Source organism: Homalodisca vitripennis, chromosome X (genome assembly GCF_021130785.1).
Source record: "Homalodisca vitripennis isolate AUS2020 chromosome X, UT_GWSS_2.1, whole genome shotgun sequence".
In the NCBI taxonomy this organism is placed as follows: Eukaryota; Metazoa; Arthropoda; class Insecta; order Hemiptera; family Cicadellidae; genus Homalodisca; species Homalodisca vitripennis.
Window position 1 is genome coordinate 77,600,870 of NC_060215.1, and position 20,387 is coordinate 77,621,256.

Genomic DNA, 20,387 nt, shown 5'->3' on the forward strand with positions numbered 1-20,387 from the left:
CGTATATATAGTCATTGAGCCAATTTAGATAAATACTATATAAAATATAAGCGTTACTGCAGAAGTTGCAAATAGCGATTCTGGCATTTCTTGCATATAATGCAGGATAGCAAATAGTGATGCTACGGCACTCAAAGGGTTAAATAAAATGATATGTCACATAAGCACATACACTACTACAATTTTCTCACCGAAAAAAAAACAAACAAATATTTTTAAATGGTTAAAATAGGCATAAGTAAAAAATTAACGAAAAGGTACATTATGTAATACCTCTTTTTAAATTTATTTGAAAAACAAATGTTTATTTACAATTACAGAGTGGCCACTCAAAACCTCTTTTTAAATTCCCAGTTTACATCTCTGATACTTTATTTCAAACCAAATAAATAACTGTAATACCGTATTCAACCCTTAGGTCAAGTGCAACAGTGACGGTTCATTATCACCAGTTGTATTTGCAGGAAATGCCACGTAGCTGCGGTGGTCTAGCAAATTTTGTCGCTAGTGATACAAGAGAAATACAGTGACGATTCATCACTACCACCTATTTTAAGCTCCTTAGTTTTTATCTCTGTTATTTGATGTCTCGACAAACATTGTGTATACATAATAACTTTCCTTTCTATTATGCTTGGAAAATAAATGTATCCAACTCAGAAAAATAAAGAGAACAAACAATAATCAACACAGCGCTAACATGGGACAGACTGTAGTCCAGCATTGGGAGTGGGAAGTCTGGGATAAACAAACTTTCAGTATGAGACAATGATTTTGCTGGTAAAAAAGGTTGGTTTAGTATAACTTTCTTTAATTTTTGGGAAAAAGAAGCTTAAGAATACCACGCTAATTCAAAGAAATTTGCAGAGCTTCAAGAAAATGAATACATTTTTAAACTACAATTCATATTCTTTAACTTCAGCTTTTAAATAATAGAAACGATAGCTAATAAAATGAGCTTCCCGAATATATTCCATTAACGTACAAATTTATGGGTATATATTTGTATTTAGAGATTTTGTACATAGGGAATGTATTTGTGCACAACTACACAAAGTACGAAGTATGGTCAAAAATAAAATTAGCTATCTCCTGTTAGCCACCTAGCAGCTAACCTCTGCATATTAACCCAGCAGAAATGCTGGCGTTCACAAATATAGACATAGAATATACAAATTTCAAATAAAGTATTATTTATAAATCACACTATTTTGTTACTGTATGTCTCTAAATAGTTTTTATACACAAAATTACAAAAAGCACGTTTTGAGAATTGGTAAATTGCATACTACTGCTGATCAGCAGTCGTCCGCGAAAGGACTTATTTGGATTTGAGATTCAGGTTTCATGCATCACTATATGTAATATAATTAAATCTTGATTTTCCAAGTGTATCTTAAGCACTTCTGATGGTATCGGAATCGAGTGAAGAGCTACAGTATTATTCCATCCCTAGTAAAATTCCAGTTACATTATAAATATTCATGGACAAGCAACGCATGTTTTCCCAGAGCCCAAAATTCATGCATAATCCACAAATTTCCAGATTCTCATTGTTGTTGGCAGCCCTTAGTCACCTTGGATCAACCAGCGTCAGATGGGGCTCGCAAACATATGTCGGACTTACGGAAAATACAATGTTTTGAGATTAATCAGGGTCTGATTCATGATGCTATCACGTTATTTCTTGGCTTCATAAGTTTTAAGAGACAGACAGATTGTTTTTAAAATTTTCCAGGTTCTTCATGTAGATTCCTGGTCTGTTAAATTCCCGACTTGTTCTCGGTTGAGTGGCCATTCTGAATTGTGTATCTATTACTAACCATTTTTGAGTGAAAACTAAAGTTTTTTTATTTATGTTGAAAATTAAAATACATCTAGTGTTATTGCTGCAAATTATACAGTTAAACTTCATTTACACATATCTACAGATTAAAAGAAGTCCAATTTATTTGAAAAATAAATACTGTTGTTGATTTTTCAAGGTTATTTGTTTTATATTAACACGTTTGATATTCCACAATATAATAAAAAATTTAATAACGTTTTAGTAAGAATATTAGAGGTGTATAATTTTAAATTTGGAAGATGCAAATGATTAGCTTCAAACCAACAACAGTATCGTTGCAATTGCTGACATAGAAATTGTATCAGCAGCTTCTTTTTCAACTTTAGTAGAGGATTATTGTGATTATATTCAGTTCATAGTATGTTTACAATGGACATTAATCCTTTCAACATCAAGAATATCTGCATGAAATCACAGGTTCGTATATACAGATTCTTGCTATATCTGCATAAATACCCAATGTCCATTTATACGGAAGTTCACAAATTAATTTTGTTTAAATATAAGACGTAATGAAGCTTACACATGTACTACATTAAAATAGCATACAAATCTATCTTTCAAATAAAGTGATGAACTAAATTGTATACAATATTTTACAAATTTTATAGAACATACATATAATCTTTGACGTTGCAACTAGCTGTACTTTTATAAGTAAATCAGCTGTAAATGACAACTAACTATGCAATTTATTGTTGAGTGAGCATATAGTGTACACTTACATTAAGAGCTCTAGGATGGTTCAGAGTGAATGCTACCACATCGAGCTGGGTGTGTGTGGGTGCGGTGGATGTAGGCGTGGGCGCAGGTGTAGTGGTTAAGGGTAAAGTAGGTCTTTCCACACTATTGATCACCAAGTCTTGGGGTGAGGATGACAGGTAAATCCGCTTGGCCGGGGTAACATCCAGGCTAAGTTCAGGCAGACGTAACAGCAGTGTTGTCACAGACTCTACGACTACGCACAGCTTCTCAGATGGCTGGATTTTCTGTTCCGACCCTGAACTCGACTGAAATACATCACATAATATCAGTCATGAACTAGACACAGAGTACCTGTATTAAACATGGTTTTTAAACCTTTTAGGACCATGGTTTATCACATTTTCCATACCAAAAAAAGATATAGCAATCTTTTTTAACTGTAGCTTACTATGGTTTATGAGAAAATTGTATCTCTACCACAATAGGAATATTACATTATTTTTTTAAACATTTTTTCTTGCATAAACCAAGGAATAGTTAAGAAAATTAATACTGGTTTGTACAAGAAGTAATACATTTTTATTGTCCCACAAACAATATCTTTGTTTATACAAATATAGGCTACTGTTTATATTTTAAACAAATTTGGAAAACATAAACAAATTTGAAATCAAATTGCATATCATTCAATTACGAGTTAGTTGTTAAAAGATTGTAAGTTATTTGAACAATCTAGATAAAAGATTGACTGAAATATAAGGAAAAATAATAAAAATTGCACGGTAAACTTTTAAAATTGTAAATCCATACAAATTTGTTATCATAAGCATTGATTAGATTTTATCTTTGTTAAAATGCCTTTTAATAATTTTGAAACATTGTTAGGGTGGTTACTGAAATCCTTTTTTAAATCAAGCATATTCTAGGTTTTTTTCAGTTCTGTTAAAGTTTTAAGCATAAAGATTGTGAATAATTTTACTGGTGGCAGAACATATCATCCAGTACAGTAGTACAAGCAGAATGAATATACTAATAACATCATGTTGCTGAGATGTATGTTATGTTATAAACATTTCTACAAAAATAGGTTCACACAATTTAAAATTTAATAGAACAATTCGTAAATATACAATTCTTTTTATATCTAGCCTTGTTTAGGAATGGATGACTAATAGTACATTATTAATATTGTAAATATTATTACAAGGTTATTTTGGTAATTAAAGGGAGCAACAAAAACGTAACAGACAATTCCTGAGAGTAAAATTTAAATTTTATATTGGCTAAAGATTAACTTGTCCTGTCAAAGACAAAAGGATTGTACAAATAAATCTTTATTCCTTTATAATATGATTTTATGCCTTGAAGAATAGACCAGAAACTCGCTTACACGCCATAAATCTCTGGTATGTTAAGCAAATCAAGCAACATGTCATAGAGTAATAGTCCAAAAACTCAAATATCCTTTAATATAGTACTTTCTCGAAAAAATTATTATCTATTGTCTGCAAACAGTGATCGGCATATAAAAAAAGTAAGTGCAATAATTTAAACATATATTCAAAGTCTCTTTTATTATTAAATGTATGAAAAATATTATTACCGCTTGGTTATACATATATTCATACGGTTTACCACTAAGGTACATCACATGTAATAATGATACGATTCAGACAACACATCCATAGGTAATTCAGATGAACATTCTGGATTGCTTAAAGTTGATAGTTTTGTTGGTTTTCTTATGCAGAAGCATATGCTAGTGATGATCGAATCCAATTAATTAGGTTATATCTCTTTAAGGTTCTTAGTATACAATATATTGTTAGTTGGTCTTTGAGAACTAATGGAGAGACCAACAATACACTTTTACAATTAAATAGTTAATTTATTGAGTAAAAATAAATATTATTACAAATTTAATTATTCTAAAATTATCTGAAAGATCATATTGTGATGTCAGTGGCTGTCCCTTAATTACGTAATGCTAAAATCATACATTTCAGACCCCCTCCCTCCTACGTAATGTAAACACTAACCTGCTTTAAAAATGACAATGCTACCATCAACACCCCCTCCCCCCACACCAATTTAGATTATTCTAAAATTGTAATATAATAAAGACAATTTCAAACTCCATAGTAAAAAATGATCTATCAATATAAAACTAGCATTCCACAACTGTACAACATCATTTTGTACTATTTGCTGTTTCTTCTTGGAATGTGCATTTTTGTAATGTAAATGAGTTTTACCGTCAACTTTTTTAGATCTAAATGCAAACACAACGTAACAAGACAATCATTACACCATCACTTGACATGACATTTAATGTACTGTTACACTCGATTGTAATGCATATGCACAACTGACAGATAATTCGGTCTGCATGATTGTTGTACCAGTCTGTCTTTACGTGTCACTAGGCATACAGCACTATTCTTCATGCTCCTATCATGGCATAATAGAGATAACGTTTACCCGTAATATTTTTTTTTTGTTGCTGTAATATTTTGCAGTATTATCTTTACTGTCAATGGTTAGGTCAAATGTTAGAAACTTCTACTAATTCTAAACGCATGACACAAACAGATTTAAACAAACTGCTTTACCATTTCAGGATCTTTTTATATGGAGGATTAAGACATTGCTCTGTTTGCTTTATTATGAAAGTGATATAATACTAACTTTAAAAACGTTTGGGGAGGAAACATGTAAATTTTGTGAACGAATTGAAACAATTAATTGTTAAAGTTTAATAGGTACGTAACACTGCGACAAACCTCCAACCACACCCATCCACATAACAGTGTGCAACACTGCCGAAAATCTACCACCCTACTAGGGCATTAAGTAATTTAGGTACAGCCTCTTACCGGTTGGCCTTAAAACTCTATGTTGACTGTTATCACAGAAGTAATGTTTTAATATAAACCCCACTTGTATAATTTAGTCAAGTTATTGGAAATAACGTAATAAATTTGCATTACAAAATCAATTTTTTGTGTTTTCTTCTTAATAACACAAATATTTCCCAAATTATAATCAAACATGTAAATTGAACTACACATACTGAGGATGATGGAGGTGTTAGCATCACTGAAGAGTTTTCTAAGTTCCTCTTCTGCTTGAGAAGTGCTTCCTTCGCTTGACGATGGTCGACGAGTAGTTGGTCAAATGGTTTACTCCGACCGGTTACAGCTCTTCTAAGACTCATTGGATGAGACTGTAAAATATTACTTTTCAATTAGTATCAGTGGAATGTTGTAGTTTAATGTAACAGCTTTGTCACTCAGCTAAGAAAATTTTTTCTGTGACTGGGCTTAAAAGTGTCACAAAATACTGACCTTGCACGTCAGAGACCAAGTACACGGCTTCATTGTCTCAGCAGTGATAACTCCACAGTGTTTGTCAGGGTCATACTCCCGCTTCTTAATGGGAGCATGTTTGCGTGGCGGACGTCGCGGCTTGCTGCGCACCGCTATTGTAGAGGCGGAGGAGGAGGCAGTAGATTTACTTACAACTGGTACAACAGCAGTTCCCCCACTACTTAGTGGAGTCAGTGCTACTACTGGTTGAAGAGTCTCTCCCTGCCAGGACACACGACATATTATAGTAACAATGAACATTAAATATTACAAAAACCTCACAATATTAAATAAAACACCGCCATTAATGTACTTTGAGAATTTATCTGGCAAATGGTTAACATATCCTAAACAATCTTTAAAAATGTTTTAAATAAGTATGCTACTAAGAGCCAGGTATAGATATATCTCCTATCTCAAAAAATGTAATTAAAACATTTGTTATTGATTTATTACGTATATACAATATTTTTGTAATGTTAATATAGAGTAATCAACATTTCCAAGTTAAATTAAGTTTAGAAAAAATATTTCTTATTATTGGTGGATCCAATTTTTTTAGGCTTTAAAAACTTTGGAATGGCTCCCTCAAAGGAAGAACAAACTAAAAACGAGATCACCTCTGTTAGGGGGTAAAACTCCTAAGAGCTGTAATATTATCTTAAATATAGTTTGCAGCACTCATAAGATATACAGTCTTTGTAAACAGTGTTAAATTTGGTTTACTGTATTCTTTTCTGGTGATTGCTACTATTTGAAAATATCGAGTTGTTCTGTAGACTTCTTTGCCAATAGAAAAATACAAATCACATTGGCTTAAATTTTGTGAAATAAAGTTAGAAGATAGGATGAATATTTTACTTTATTTGTAGCGTTTATAAGAAACAATTTGAAAAAATCATTGTGTCTAATGTAGGTATTTAATTTATCAATAAACACCAGAAAATTGATAATTTAAGAAGAGTACTGGAATTATGCATTACACTTATATATATGTAATGCATATTTTTAAAATAATATTACTGGTCTCTACAAAATTAACAACATTTTTAAAGTAGCTTAAAAAATTCTTAAAAATTCTCTACTGACAGACTCATTTCTGAAAAGTATTCCATATATTGTTTTTAAAAGACCTCCTATCTTAAAGGACATTATATCAAAACCAAAATTACCAGCTGATTATGATGTGAAAACTAAATCTAAAGGAGCACATCCATGTAATAAATCAAGATGCATGGTGTGTAATCAAATAGAAGAGTCATCAAAATTCGAAAGTAGTTCAACTAAAAAAATATACAAAATTATTGGCAAATTGACATGTGATACAAAAAACGTAAAATCAAATCAAATTCAATGTAAAAAATACCCTAAAGACTACATTGGCTCTACAACAAATAATTTAAGAATAAGAATGACAGGTCACCGTTACGATTTTAAACATAATGATGAAACAAAACTATTAGTCATTCATAGTAAAATACACAAAGAATCTTTTGAAAATGTATATAAAGTAAAACCAATACGATCAATAAAGAATAATTAAAATACATCCAAATTAAGAAATTTAGAACAAGCATGTCAAATTGTCACAAAATCTACATTTCTAAATAGTAAATTTAAATCATCTAAACACTCATCACATCTTTACACCCACAGTTTGAACATATGTTTTTCATTTAAAAAATATTATGTTTATTAATTTATTTATCTGTTTCATTATTTTTTAATTTTACCTGAAGAAGCGTAATGCGAAATATAGAACATTAATATTAATATGTTAGCCTTTTTCTACATACATATATAAAATTTGTGTATACAAGTTACATACCTTAGATGTGGTAGGATCAGGGATAGGAGTCTCCAATGTCAGAGATACAGGTAGGCTGGGCGCTCCTGACACAACTCCATCTTTCGATTTGCTTATCTCTTTGTTTGGTGTCTTTTTTGTCTTCACCTTCGCCGGTGGATTTTTGGCTATAGTCTTGACTACCTTTGCTGTTGTTGGTTGTTGTTGTACTGCCACCTCACCAACTGTCGGCTGAGTTGGCAGGATATCATTATTTGAATGCCTCATTTCTAAAAGAAATAAAGACTATTATTCTTGTACATGCCAAGATAGTGTATATATCATACCAACCTTGCAACCAACCATCTCTATCAACTGCCGTCAGTGATTGTTGAAGAAATTTATCTGTCAGTGTTACTGAAACAGAAATGTTCTTGGATATTTTGAAAACTTAAGACACTGGTATAGTTGAAAGATTTTAAAACTATTAAACCTCTAACATATTTTGTTTATTTTATGAATAGAGTTGAATCTTGAGTATCCAGTTCTGCGATATCCAGTACCTCTGATATCCGGCCGTAAATGATAAAGCATTTGAATGGTGTAGAGACTTAAAATCACGATTAGAGGACAATGAATAATATGTGGAGAGATAGACTAAATTAATTTAAACATTAAATGCAGCAATCACAATAACCAGAGTTGTGAAGAACATTGAATTAAAACACTTTGTGGGTAGGAGAAGGGGATGTATACATGTGGAGAGAGGGTATAAATGAATGAATTATGCCAGACTCACCAAATTTGTCTTTATTTGTCACACAGCACTACACAATTACAGGAGGCTCCTCTAAAAACAGACTGACGCAGGGTCGACACACTGCCTGTAGGCGAATACACAAGGCGGAGTACAAAACCATTTCACAATAATCAGAGTCACTTGGCATCGAAAGGGAATATAGATTATTTAACAGAAAAATCAACAAACTACACTTAAACGAGAGTCAAGGGGGACGACATCTACACCTTGTAAGTAAGTAAATGCAAATAATCATACTAAAGACTTTGAAGAAAGGGAAAGTCAACGCTACCATGTACTCAGACCAAAACGAGCAACTAAGTCTCCAAGATTAACTCACGCACGATTCAAAGCCAAGTAGAAGCAGAAGAATGCCACGCAGAGCTCATGTGATTTTCAATTGCATCTTTAGGGATATCTTAAATTGCATTGACTCAGTCTATCACTATCCAGCGATGACGTGATCTGTCTGTATGCAGCTAACCATTGTAGCCCACTGAGTTATATATAAAAATTAATCTCAGAGTTAAATTCTTTTAAATTATGAAGGAAAAAGTTATAAATATTGTGCACCAACCTCCTTGAACTCACGTAGGAGTTCAACAAAACAAACCTAAACACACTTAAGAACTACTTTAAAAATACTCAGAGAAGGGGTCCGCACAGTAGTTTAGTTAAGGGGTGGAAACATCGTGAAGGATTCCACCTGTAACTGCCATGTGCACCACACACCTCACTGACACTGTCAGGGATGACCTTGGTGAGTTGGTCTAGAGGTCAAGAGAGAGGAAGGGTGTTCTGTTAGCATTGAGATACGAGAGTTACTCACAAAATACAGCACATACGCCATAATGCGCTGAAGTGGTCCAAAATAGCTAAAGAGGTCACATTCAGGGGAAAGAGTAGAGTGCAAGACCAAAGGACAGGGGATCAGTGAATGTACATTTGAGACACAATCAGTTTTAAACATACTAATAATATTATTTAAACATACTAATAATATTATAAAGAATGGTATCATTTCAAATGAAATATTAGAAAGACAACCAAATGATGCAGAAGAAATCTTTAATTTTTGTCAGATAAAGGAATATTTCCTTATGAATTTATTAATAGTATTGAAAAACTTTAACATACTAAAGAATTTAAAATGTACGAGTTTTATTCAATTTTAACAGATGAGAACATTTCTGAAAATATTATCAACATTATTTGAGTTTATTGAAAAAATTAAAAGTTAGAAATCTAGAAAGTTTTTCAGATTTATACAATATTCAAGATATTCTATTTCTTGCAGATATATCTGAAAATGTTAGATCAATTTGTAGAATTTGTTATAAATTGGATCCGGCACATTATTTAACTGCTCCAAGTCTACCCTGGGATGCAATGCTAAAATTAACCAAAATTGAATTACAATTGATTCGTGATTACAGTTAAAATGATGTACAACTCTTCCTCATAAAACTGAATATTCAAAAGTATTATCTAGAACAAGGAATGATTTTGAAACATGCAGTTATAATAACAGCAGCTGTGGCTGTAATACAGTTATTGCAATTGATTTTGAACTCTAGTTGCAATTGATTTTGAAAAATATTTCCCATAGTTAATAAAAAATTCAGTTTTTGGAAAATTGATGGAAAACAGATTTTAAAGCGTTTGCATATAAACACAGTTAAATATTCTTGGAATATACAACATGTATACATGAGTGTTTATGAAAAATAATAATGTAAGTTAATGATAACAAATAAATATCCATGTGGAATATGTGGCAGTGGTGTGAGCACAACTATTATGTTTGAAGCCATTTATGACATAGCTGCAGTTATTATCATCTATTCTTTAACTAACTTTAAAAATTCTATAGACAGTTGTTATTCACACACTTATTTGTATTAGACTTAAAATGCCTTCCAAGTATCCCTATGGCTCCTATACAGTAGGTGTTAAATTTTCAGGAATTAAATGCCCATGTAATATGTGTCATCATACAGGCTATCAAAAAATACTTGAGAAAACACTAAAGAAATGGACTGTTATTAATTAAGATATTAGTGTCTGAAAATGTAGTAGTTGTACAATATTAGATTAAGGCGGTCTCAAACCACTATCGAGCTTCACTGAAAACTGAATTGAGAAATGAGTCAAAACTCAACTCTAGACCTCAAGAATCTAGACAAGACAAAATGTGAAGGTGATATCAGCCAACTGGACCTATTTCCAGCCAATAAGCCTTCAAGAAACATTAATTCTTCAGAAAACAAAATTGAAATTTGGGTCGCTCATGTATTACTAAAGGATACATCCCACTACCTCAAGAAACAGCTGATGAAGCCAAAATCCAAAAAAGATGATCTAGAAACATCTCTTAATTTTGCTGCATGGTAATCATGGTAATTAAAAACACTCAACGCATTCATTACTGACTTATAACATTTTAGCAATACTAAGTTTAAAATTAAAATTGAAGAATTTGAAAGTGAAAAAAAGTTCTGATTAACAGAAATATAGTTTTAACAGAAACATTAAGCCAAGTGGAACATCATCTTGCTAAAGAAAAACAGTTTTGATTAGAACTCATCAAGACCTTTGAAGAGCAAAATAGAGAAAAAGAACTAACTATCACTTGCTATGACAAAGAGATTAAAGAGCTACAAGAAGTAATAAAAAATCTGAAAGTCAATCGTGATGATGAAGTTAATCAAAGAGCACAATTTTTAAGAGCGAGGTCAAGAAACAATTATTGGAAAAAGTTGAAACAGTAGCCAAATATTATAGTGGTATTGTCATTGGTAAGTGGAAAGATGTTAGATCAGTTTTATATCTGTCCTCTCTTTATAAAAATACAATGAATGTGGCTGTGAAGAAAAGAAGAAACCCCTGCCGATAATTGAGTATAATGAGTAAATAAGTGGGACTGGTCGAAAAGATCAACTCATGAACTATTACACATGTGAAAGTAGATGTGTATGACGGTATTAAAAACTACTCATCCATATCATTCAAATAAGATTGCTAAATTCATATCTTCTATAAAAAAAATTCTACAACATTGGTAACAAAACTGCAATGTTACAATTTAGAGAAAATATCATGAGACTCCTACATAACTCCTACACAAAACAATGAGATTGGACATGTGCAAGAAATCACACATGAACATCTGCCAACTAAGAGACAATCTGGAGTTGGGGGAAGAATGGAATACCTAGATGACGGTTTGTTGGGTGCTCTCACAGAGGAAACAGAAAGGACACTATTTATCAGTGTTCAGGATGTCCAGACATTCCAGTGTTGTCTTGGTGACTGGTTCAATGCATATCACAAATAAAACTCATTGTTGCGTGAAACTATGATTTAACTGTACCAGTAAGTGCTATAAATATTTACAAACTACACATATTTTTAACTTTACAAATGCAAATTACCACTCTCCATTTAACATTTTTTAACTAATGAGTATTATTTCATTTACAAGTTCTCATTTGGGGTCACACGAGATTTCATAGTTTGGTTCTATTAATAAACAAATTATTTCAGCAACACAAGTTTATTTTTCAACTCTTTGTCAACCTATCTAAAAATCGCTGATCAGCCTCATCCACATACCCCGCAAACATATTGTGCTGTGTGCTACCAACGCCTATGGCAGTCATTAATATTATTTATATAAATCAGCTAAAGACACGTATTTAATATATAATAACATATTTCTTTTAACTTTTAAAGCATATTTATGAACATTCTTGAATTTATGTATGTATTTGTGCACCAGTGAACGTGTTAATCACCTTTACATTAAAAAAACAAACCCTAAGACAACATTAATATAAAGCTATCCCAAGAAAAAATAAAACAATAAGATAAGATTATTGCCAAAGTAACCCTGATTAAAAATTATAATCCTAAGCAACTCAAGATTAAATATAGATGTTAGTAAAAGATTAAAATGTATTATCAAACCAAGTGTATTCTTCACATCTTAAAACTTTAAAAAATAATTAAAGCTATTTACCAAAATGGTCCAGGAGAGCTTGTGGTTTAACAACCATATTGCATGTTTCACAGACCACCACTGTGAACAGATCTCTCTCTGGACACAAGCCAAAGATCTTCATATCTACAACAAAATCATAATAAATTAAGATAAAAATACAGTTAAATCATGCATGTATTGAAATTAAATTATTTTTTTATATTTCATTATACGTATCTTAAAAGTAAAACTTTGTTAAGAATCTAACAAGTGCAATCTTAGTACAAATACATAAATTGAAATATTATTCTGTAAATCACTACTGAAATAAAAATAATTTACATACAACAAAAGTAAAAACACTGGAAACAAATCAATGTTTATCAATGTAAACAACAGCACACAATAAGAAGTAAAATTAAAAATTTTTATTGAATTTAGTTTCTGTGGGCAAGAATCACTAAACAGGATAAAGCGAGAAGTAAACTATTCCACAACGGCACTCATTTTGGATTATTCCGTAACGTTATATCCATATCATACTGTAATTTGTTGGTTAAAATTTAATTATTTGAGAGTAAGATGGTGTAAAACACAAGTCTCTTTTGTCCTCCCTGTATAAATAAAATAACTGAATAGAAAAGAAAAAAAATTGTCTGTTGTTTCAGTAGTATTTAAAAAAAATTGCATTTAAAGGATTCACTACAAATATAAATCAGTGAAACATATAATTGAGATCTTCAATATTTCTATTTAGTTGTATGCCAATTAACAGGGATAGAAGCTTAACCTTGTGCAAGAACTTATTTTGCCATTCTCACCAAATCCCCTTCACACCCCTTCCAATGTATGACCCCTTCATAGATTAATATTTATTTCTTTGAAAATATATATTTGAAATAACTCACTGCTCTAAAATTACCACATTCAAACTTCCTTACAGCTGAACATAGTTTTTAGACAAATATTTATCTTGAGTGGAAAATGGGGAGGAATTGATAGTATATGCAAATGCACTGCAGGATTTAACTTGATGCCAAACCTATATTTTTAGGAGGAGATAGATTATTACATTTTTTTAACAGTAGGTATTTTTATAGTAGGATGTTTGGAACATGTTCGTCACGACAAACTTCCACAGATAGGCAAACAGATTTGACTACCCAGAAACAAAAAAAAAAACAGCTTCTTCAAGGTTAAGATTCAAGATCTGTATTCGTCTTTAAACAAAGTACACATATGCAATTGACTTCATCAAAATAATTATCAGTAATAATTACAGTTATTTCATAAAACCACTCTAAAGTGTTAAATATTAATTAAGTTTAAAATTTAACAAGAATAATAAATTAATAAATAATTAACAACAAAAACACCATAACACAAGAAAGAATAAAACATGTCTAAAATTTTAAATCACTAGTATCATTGGCAAGGTATTCATTGACACAATAAAATGTTTTCTCCTTTAACCAGCTATTACATTACAGACTTAAACCTTTTAATAATTACTAACCAAGCTCCATCAAGGAATTTATTAAAAAGTTTTATTTACATAAAAATGTGGCTTTTCTTGGTTTTTTCTAGTCTAATTGGTCAAGCTTAATTGGAGTCAAGCTTATATAAGTTTCTTGTATTATAATTGTGTGTATTTTTCTCATTTGATATTTATTTCAATTCTCTTTAACTTTCATTAGACAATAAATACATATACAAGGCAATTCTTTGTTTGAAGGTTATTTCCCAATTTAACTCACTAAATGTTCAAACATATTAATCGTTGTAAAACTAATTTATTCAGTTTAATTTTCATTTACTACTAAAGATTTAACTTGAAACCATTTAACAGCCAATTTTAATGTTGCATCTTGCTGTAATAAAAGATTATCAATAACGTTATTATGTAAGAGTGTGGTGTCATCAGCGTAAAGGACAGACTTACATTGAACATTACAGGAAAAGTAATTTACTGTTATAGTAAAAAGAAACAGGCTGAGTCAGAGCCTTGAGACACTCCATTTTTAATTTCATCAAAGTTAGACATAATTTTGAACAACCATCTGTTTCCTAAGATATGATGTAAAAGTTCAAATCCTGCAATACCAAAATGAGTAAGTTTATCCAAGATCAAACTATGTGAAATACAATCGAAAGCCTTGGATAAATCAATTGAAGTGGCAGACTGTACAGCCTTGTTTTCAAAACTTAAGATTATGTCATCAACAACAGATTCAACTGCCATTATAGTGCTACAAGCAGCCATGAAACTAAACTGTTCATCACACAAAAGATAATTACATGAGAAAAAATCATACAGTTGCTCCTTAATACAATACTCAAAGATTTTACCAATGATATGTACCAAAGATATGGGGCAGTAGCTACATGGATCTAACTTGTTTCCTTTCTTATATATAGGAATTATTTTTACCAGCTTGAGAGCATTTGAAAAAAACCTTGTTCTAACATCTTATTGCATAAATATATTAGAGGATCTATAATAAACAAAATAATTTTTAAAACTAAAAAATTAGAAAAACCATAAAAATCTTCACTCTTGGATGAACTAAGTTTAGATATACACAGTTTATCTAAACTTAAAACTGAAATCAGAACTTAAAAGTCCTGTTTTACAATTTTCTTCCAGGCACATTTTTTTAAAAATAAACGTCACAAGTATGGAATCAAGTTGTATACATTGTGCGATCCCCATGGATTTATGTTTAAATTTTTAATTTACTGTGGAGTTTTGGACGATATTAAACTTGTCGAGTAACAAAGGACAACAAACAATCGTGTCTTGACATGACGCTTAGTCACAGCCACTCCGGTCTGAACTGCTAGACGAGTTTATTCAGTTTTCGTGGAAAGTTTGGATTGTGTGGTCCTTCTGAATTAAGTTACAGTAGTTTAGTGACGATGGACGCCAATAACAAAAAGAAACGGCGTAGAGTGTAAACGAAAAATTATCAAATGCGTTGAAGACAATCCGACGAAAAACAAAATTGGACATCGCGAAAGGATTTGGCATTCCGCCCAGCACTTTAGCTACAATTTTTAAAAAGAAAGAGAAGTTCGATGACGGAAGTGTACTGTGTTCCAAAATCAGAAAGACAAGGTCGTGTGAGCTGAAGGACGTAGAGGAGTGTGTGGCTAAATGGTTGAAGCAGTGCCAAGATAAAACTATTGCAATAAGTGGACCTATACTTCAAGAAAGTTTGCTTTTGAACTGGGACAGAGAACTTCCGAGCTAGAAATGGATGGTTGCTAAACTTTAAAAAACAAAATGAACTTATTTGTTGAAAATTGTGCGGTGAAAGTGAGAAAGTCGATGAAGGTGTTTGTACTGAGTGGAAAGATAATCTTCCTGAGCTAACCAAGGTATATGCACCAGAAAACATCTATAACGCAGATGAAACTGGATTGTTTTTCAAATGTTTACCTGACAAAACATTGTCATTTAAGGGTGATAAATGCCATGGTGGAAAAAATAGTAAACATCGTTCAACAGTTACGCTGGAAGCAAACTGCACAGGGACTCATAAATTAAAGCCTTTAGCAATTGGAAAAGCGAAAAAAACCACGTTGTTTTAAAAACGTGAATGAACTTCCTACAGACTACATGGCAAATATAAAGGCTTGGATGAATTGTGATGCTTTCAGGGCATGGCTTCAAAGTGTTAACAAAGATATGCTAAGTAACATTAAGGTCGAGTATCTTCCTCCAAACTGCAACCGCTTGACTAGGGCATTATCCGAAGTTTTAAAGTAAATTATATAAAAGAGGTCGTACAACAGTTCCTTAGAGACATGGAAAGCAGTTTGCCTACAAATATCAATGTCTTGGACGCCATGTGGATGATCACAAAAGCATGGCGTAAAGTTACAGAAACTACAATTTGTAATAGTTTCAAGAAGAGTGGATTCCCTGTCACAACTCGGGAGGACAATTCAGACCAGCCTCCTACACAAGAAATCGACACTGCGGACGGTTGGGAAACAGTCAAAGAAGCATTAGAGCTAGAGAAGGATGCAGAGTTCGAAGACTTTGTTACTTTTGGTGACGACGTGGCTGTGTGAGGGGAGTTGACGGACGCTGACATCATTTCTTCTGTGACCTCTGTTCCAGACGAAAATGTGGCTGCTGAAGATGACAATGACGATGAACCAGATTGTGTAATACCCGACCCTAATTTAAAAGAAGCTCGTGAAGCCATTGATGTTCTAAAGTGTTTTTTTTCTTAAAAAGGGTAGTTTGATTGAAAGTGTGGTAAAATCTATAACTTAGTTGGATTGCTCATTGGATATTATCAATGTCACATCACATAAGCAGACTACTATTACTGACTTTTTCTCTAACGAACAGGGCGAAAACAGCATCAATAATGATGCCATTGAAAAACAAATAGATTAGGCATTTAAACTTTAACAATACGTAATTTTCAGTTTAGTAATACTGTACAGTACGAGTACTGTATTTTTACTATCTGTAGCGTAATATTTTTAAGTTTTGTTCAGGTCATGTTTGATTTTCAATTTTCTTTTAATGTGTTTTCAAAGTACATAGCTACTGTATTACAGTTTTTCTTTTTACATACTGTATTCTTAATTGAAACAAAAAAATAAAAATAAAGTTTCATTGTTCCAAATTAAATGCATTTTTATTTCATTTTACACACTATTTAACTACAGTACAGCATACGATTTCATGACCGAGCCCCGATGGTCTGTAAACCTCGATGTAGTGAAATTGTACCTAACCTAACTTCAATATAACGAACCTCATTATAACAAAATACTCTATATAACGAATTTTCTGTCCAGTCCCTTGAGGTTCGTTATATTGAGGTTGACTGTATCTGTGTTTTATTTTATATCTATCTTTTCTTAGCATGGATGTAATCTTTTTAGTACTTAGTTTTATTTTCAATGTTCACACATTTCCTAAACTTATCATAAATAACCATTAACATCTTTCATTTGCTTTAGTTCTGGAGTACACCAGTTTATTTTTCCCCCAGATTTGGTTGATGTCTTTTTACAAGTTTAGTAGGACAATGCAAATTAAAAGTGTCTGTTAAATATTCTATAAATAAAACAAATGCATCATCTATAGTTGAGAATTCTATTAAATAATTCCAATCAGTTAAAAATAATTCATCCTTAAAATTATTAATATTATCTAACCTTAGGTTTCTAACTGTACTAAAGTAAACAATTTTTATTCTTGACACCATTATTGTCAATAAATTTTGACAACATGCCAGCATGGTCTGATAAGTTTGGCTGATATACAATTACAATCTCTGTTCTCTCCTCCATTAGTGATTACATTATCCAGACATTCACTCTTTTGAGTCGGATGTGAATTGAGACAAAATAAATCATGATACCTCAATAAATTAAGAAAATTTTCAGCTTACTCATTATTTTTTATTGATATCAATATTAAAATCGCCACAGATTATTAGTTTACCCATATGTTTATTTTTCACAAATTTAATAAAGTTTTCAAGTTGATAAAGGAAAAAACATACATCAGAGTCAGGAGTACGATAGATGCTAGTAATAACAGTACTATTATTAACCATAGCTGCAGTAATTTCAAATACTTTCTCAGTAGAAAAACTATTTACACTAAAACTTTTTAATTCAATACCATCCTTTACAAATATACAAGAATCCCATTTAGTTAGGGAACGACATTTAGAATAAATGTCAGCTATTTTGTAACCAGGAGGAACATATAATAAATTTTCATCTTGGTAAAACCAATTTTCATTTAAGGCTATAACATCACAATTTAACTTATCTAATGTTAGTTTTAAAGGGAAAAGTTTACTTCTCAAAGACTGAATGTTGAGATGAAACACTTTCAGAAGCCTGCAGTTGTCTGTATATCCAAGATCATATTATCCAAGATGGCGAAAAGGAACTCTAATCCCAATTGTGCTGCGTGTAAAAGTAAAGTTTACAAAAATAGTAAAGCGGTTTGCTGCAATGGAACGTGTAAGTCTTGGTTCCATATGCGATGTGTATCGATCAGTGACGAAGAATATCAAGAATATTTAGATATTGGAAATAATGGGTCTTGGTTATGCTTGAACTGTAGGCTGCCGGCAGCCAAATGTATGGAACGTTCCCGTAAACTTAAAGATGACAGTGAAGAGGTATGTTCGGGCTGTTATCCTCCCATGAAAACTCTTATTGACGAAATTCACCAGTTAAGTTCAAATCAAAAAGCCTTGTGTTGAAAGTGAGAATGTTAGGTTAAGGTCTGCTTTGGACAATCAGGCAGAAGCCCTGAGCGACTTGATTGATGGAAATAGTGTTAGTTGCACCACATACACTAGCAAAGTAAAAGTTTTAATAAAATCAACTATTACTGAGGATAAACCTTCAAAGTGTTTGCCTATCGCAGGTGGGCCAAACTTAAGTTCAGTGATTGACCTTGCTACAAAGGGCAGTAAAGACAGTCTTCCAGGCCAGCAGTGCACACTGCAGACGGTGGAAAGAGCTGTAAATGGCAGGGGAGAAGAAACTAGAAGATGTTCAGACTTTCGTGTACCCAGTAGGAATGTCGAAGATTTTCAATCTTATAAATCAAAGCGTACATCGACAGGGAGAAGAAAGGGTCTACATCAAATCGTAGTGGCCTAACGGGCAGTGGCAGTGTTAGTGTTGATGTTGAACATAACCTTACAACGGTGAGTAAACTAGAATATTTTTGAATGAAAATTTCACGACTTATACCAACTACAACTAAGGATGAAGTAAAGAATTTCTTAGCGCATCGCGAATGTAATGATGTTTTGGTTGAGAAATTGAACTCAAAATACCCTGAGGAATACTCCTCTTTTAAGGTTAGCATTTCGGCAGATAAGTGGGGAACTGTGTACAAATCAAAGTTTTGGCCTACAGGTGTTTATATTACTAGATTCCACTTTAAGAAGTCTTTAAACACACAAACTTGGAAAGCCAATTCAGTGACATAACTGTGAACAGTGATGTAGGTGCAGTCACTACAAATTCTAGTAATTTAAGTGTAAAATCTCCGAAGCTAAATATTGTCAAAGTAATTAGGCCTAGCCTATCTCGGAGTGTTTGTGAACTGGGCTTTGAATCTGAACAGCCTCTAAATGTCTTGTATTGGAATGTACAGTGTATTACAAACAAAATTGATTTTATAAATCTAATGGCTAAAACACATAAGTCTGATGTAATTTGTGTTAATGAACACTGGCTGAAAGAACATGAAATCAGCAACCTTGCATTGCCAGGTTATGTTGTTGCATCATATTTTTGTAGAACTGTTAAAATTCATGGTGGATCCTTAATTTTAATTAGAGAGAATCTAAACTTTGAAGTGTATGATAAGTCCATAATTTTTGCGGAAGAAATTGACTGTGAAGTATTCGCCATGATATTGCCTGGCTTGAATACGGTTATTGTGACATTATATCGATCACCTTCAGGTAATATAAATTCTTTCTTTGATAAACTCCATTCTGTTTTCACAAGTGTGCATGGTGTTAAACTTAACATTATTGTGGCTGCAGATTTCAATATTAATTTTCTTAACTCTGATGAATACACTGTTCAGTTGTGTGACCTTATAAGTGATTTTGGCTTACACATCACGGTACGTGATATCACTCGACCGAGTGGAACCAGTTCAGGGGGCTCTTGTATAGACAATCTTCTTACGTCAATTCATCCAGATTGCTTCACTACTACAGTTATTAACACTGGGGTATCAGACTACAATGCAATTTTGTTTACTGCTCATTTGGAGTCTCATGAGGATATGTCTGAACATAGTAATATTATTAGACCTGTAAATAGTTTTAAATTAGTCCATTTTGTAAATCTTATAAACCAAATAAATTGGATTAGTG

The 20,387-nt window shown here is 32.1% G+C and overlaps 1 protein-coding gene across 2 annotated transcripts in view; it reads right to left on the minus strand.

Moving 5' to 3' along the window:
* The window catches only part of LOC124369238 (ataxin-7-like protein 1), a 58,547-nt gene that overhangs the window by 12,099 nt on the left and 26,061 nt on the right, over positions 1 to 20,387 (minus strand). For both annotated transcript variants that reach the window (XM_046827125.1, XM_046827124.1), the window contains 5 exons: positions 12,529 to 12,633; positions 7,751 to 7,998; positions 5,902 to 6,144; positions 5,628 to 5,780; positions 2,575 to 2,859 (listed from right to left, as the gene is read on the minus strand). In XM_046827125.1, coding sequence (XP_046683081.1) covers positions 2,575 to 2,859; positions 5,628 to 5,780; positions 5,902 to 6,144; positions 7,751 to 7,998; positions 12,529 to 12,633 — 1,034 coding nt within the window. The remainder of the gene's footprint in view (positions 1 to 2,574; positions 2,860 to 5,627; positions 5,781 to 5,901; positions 6,145 to 7,750; positions 7,999 to 12,528; positions 12,634 to 20,387) is intronic.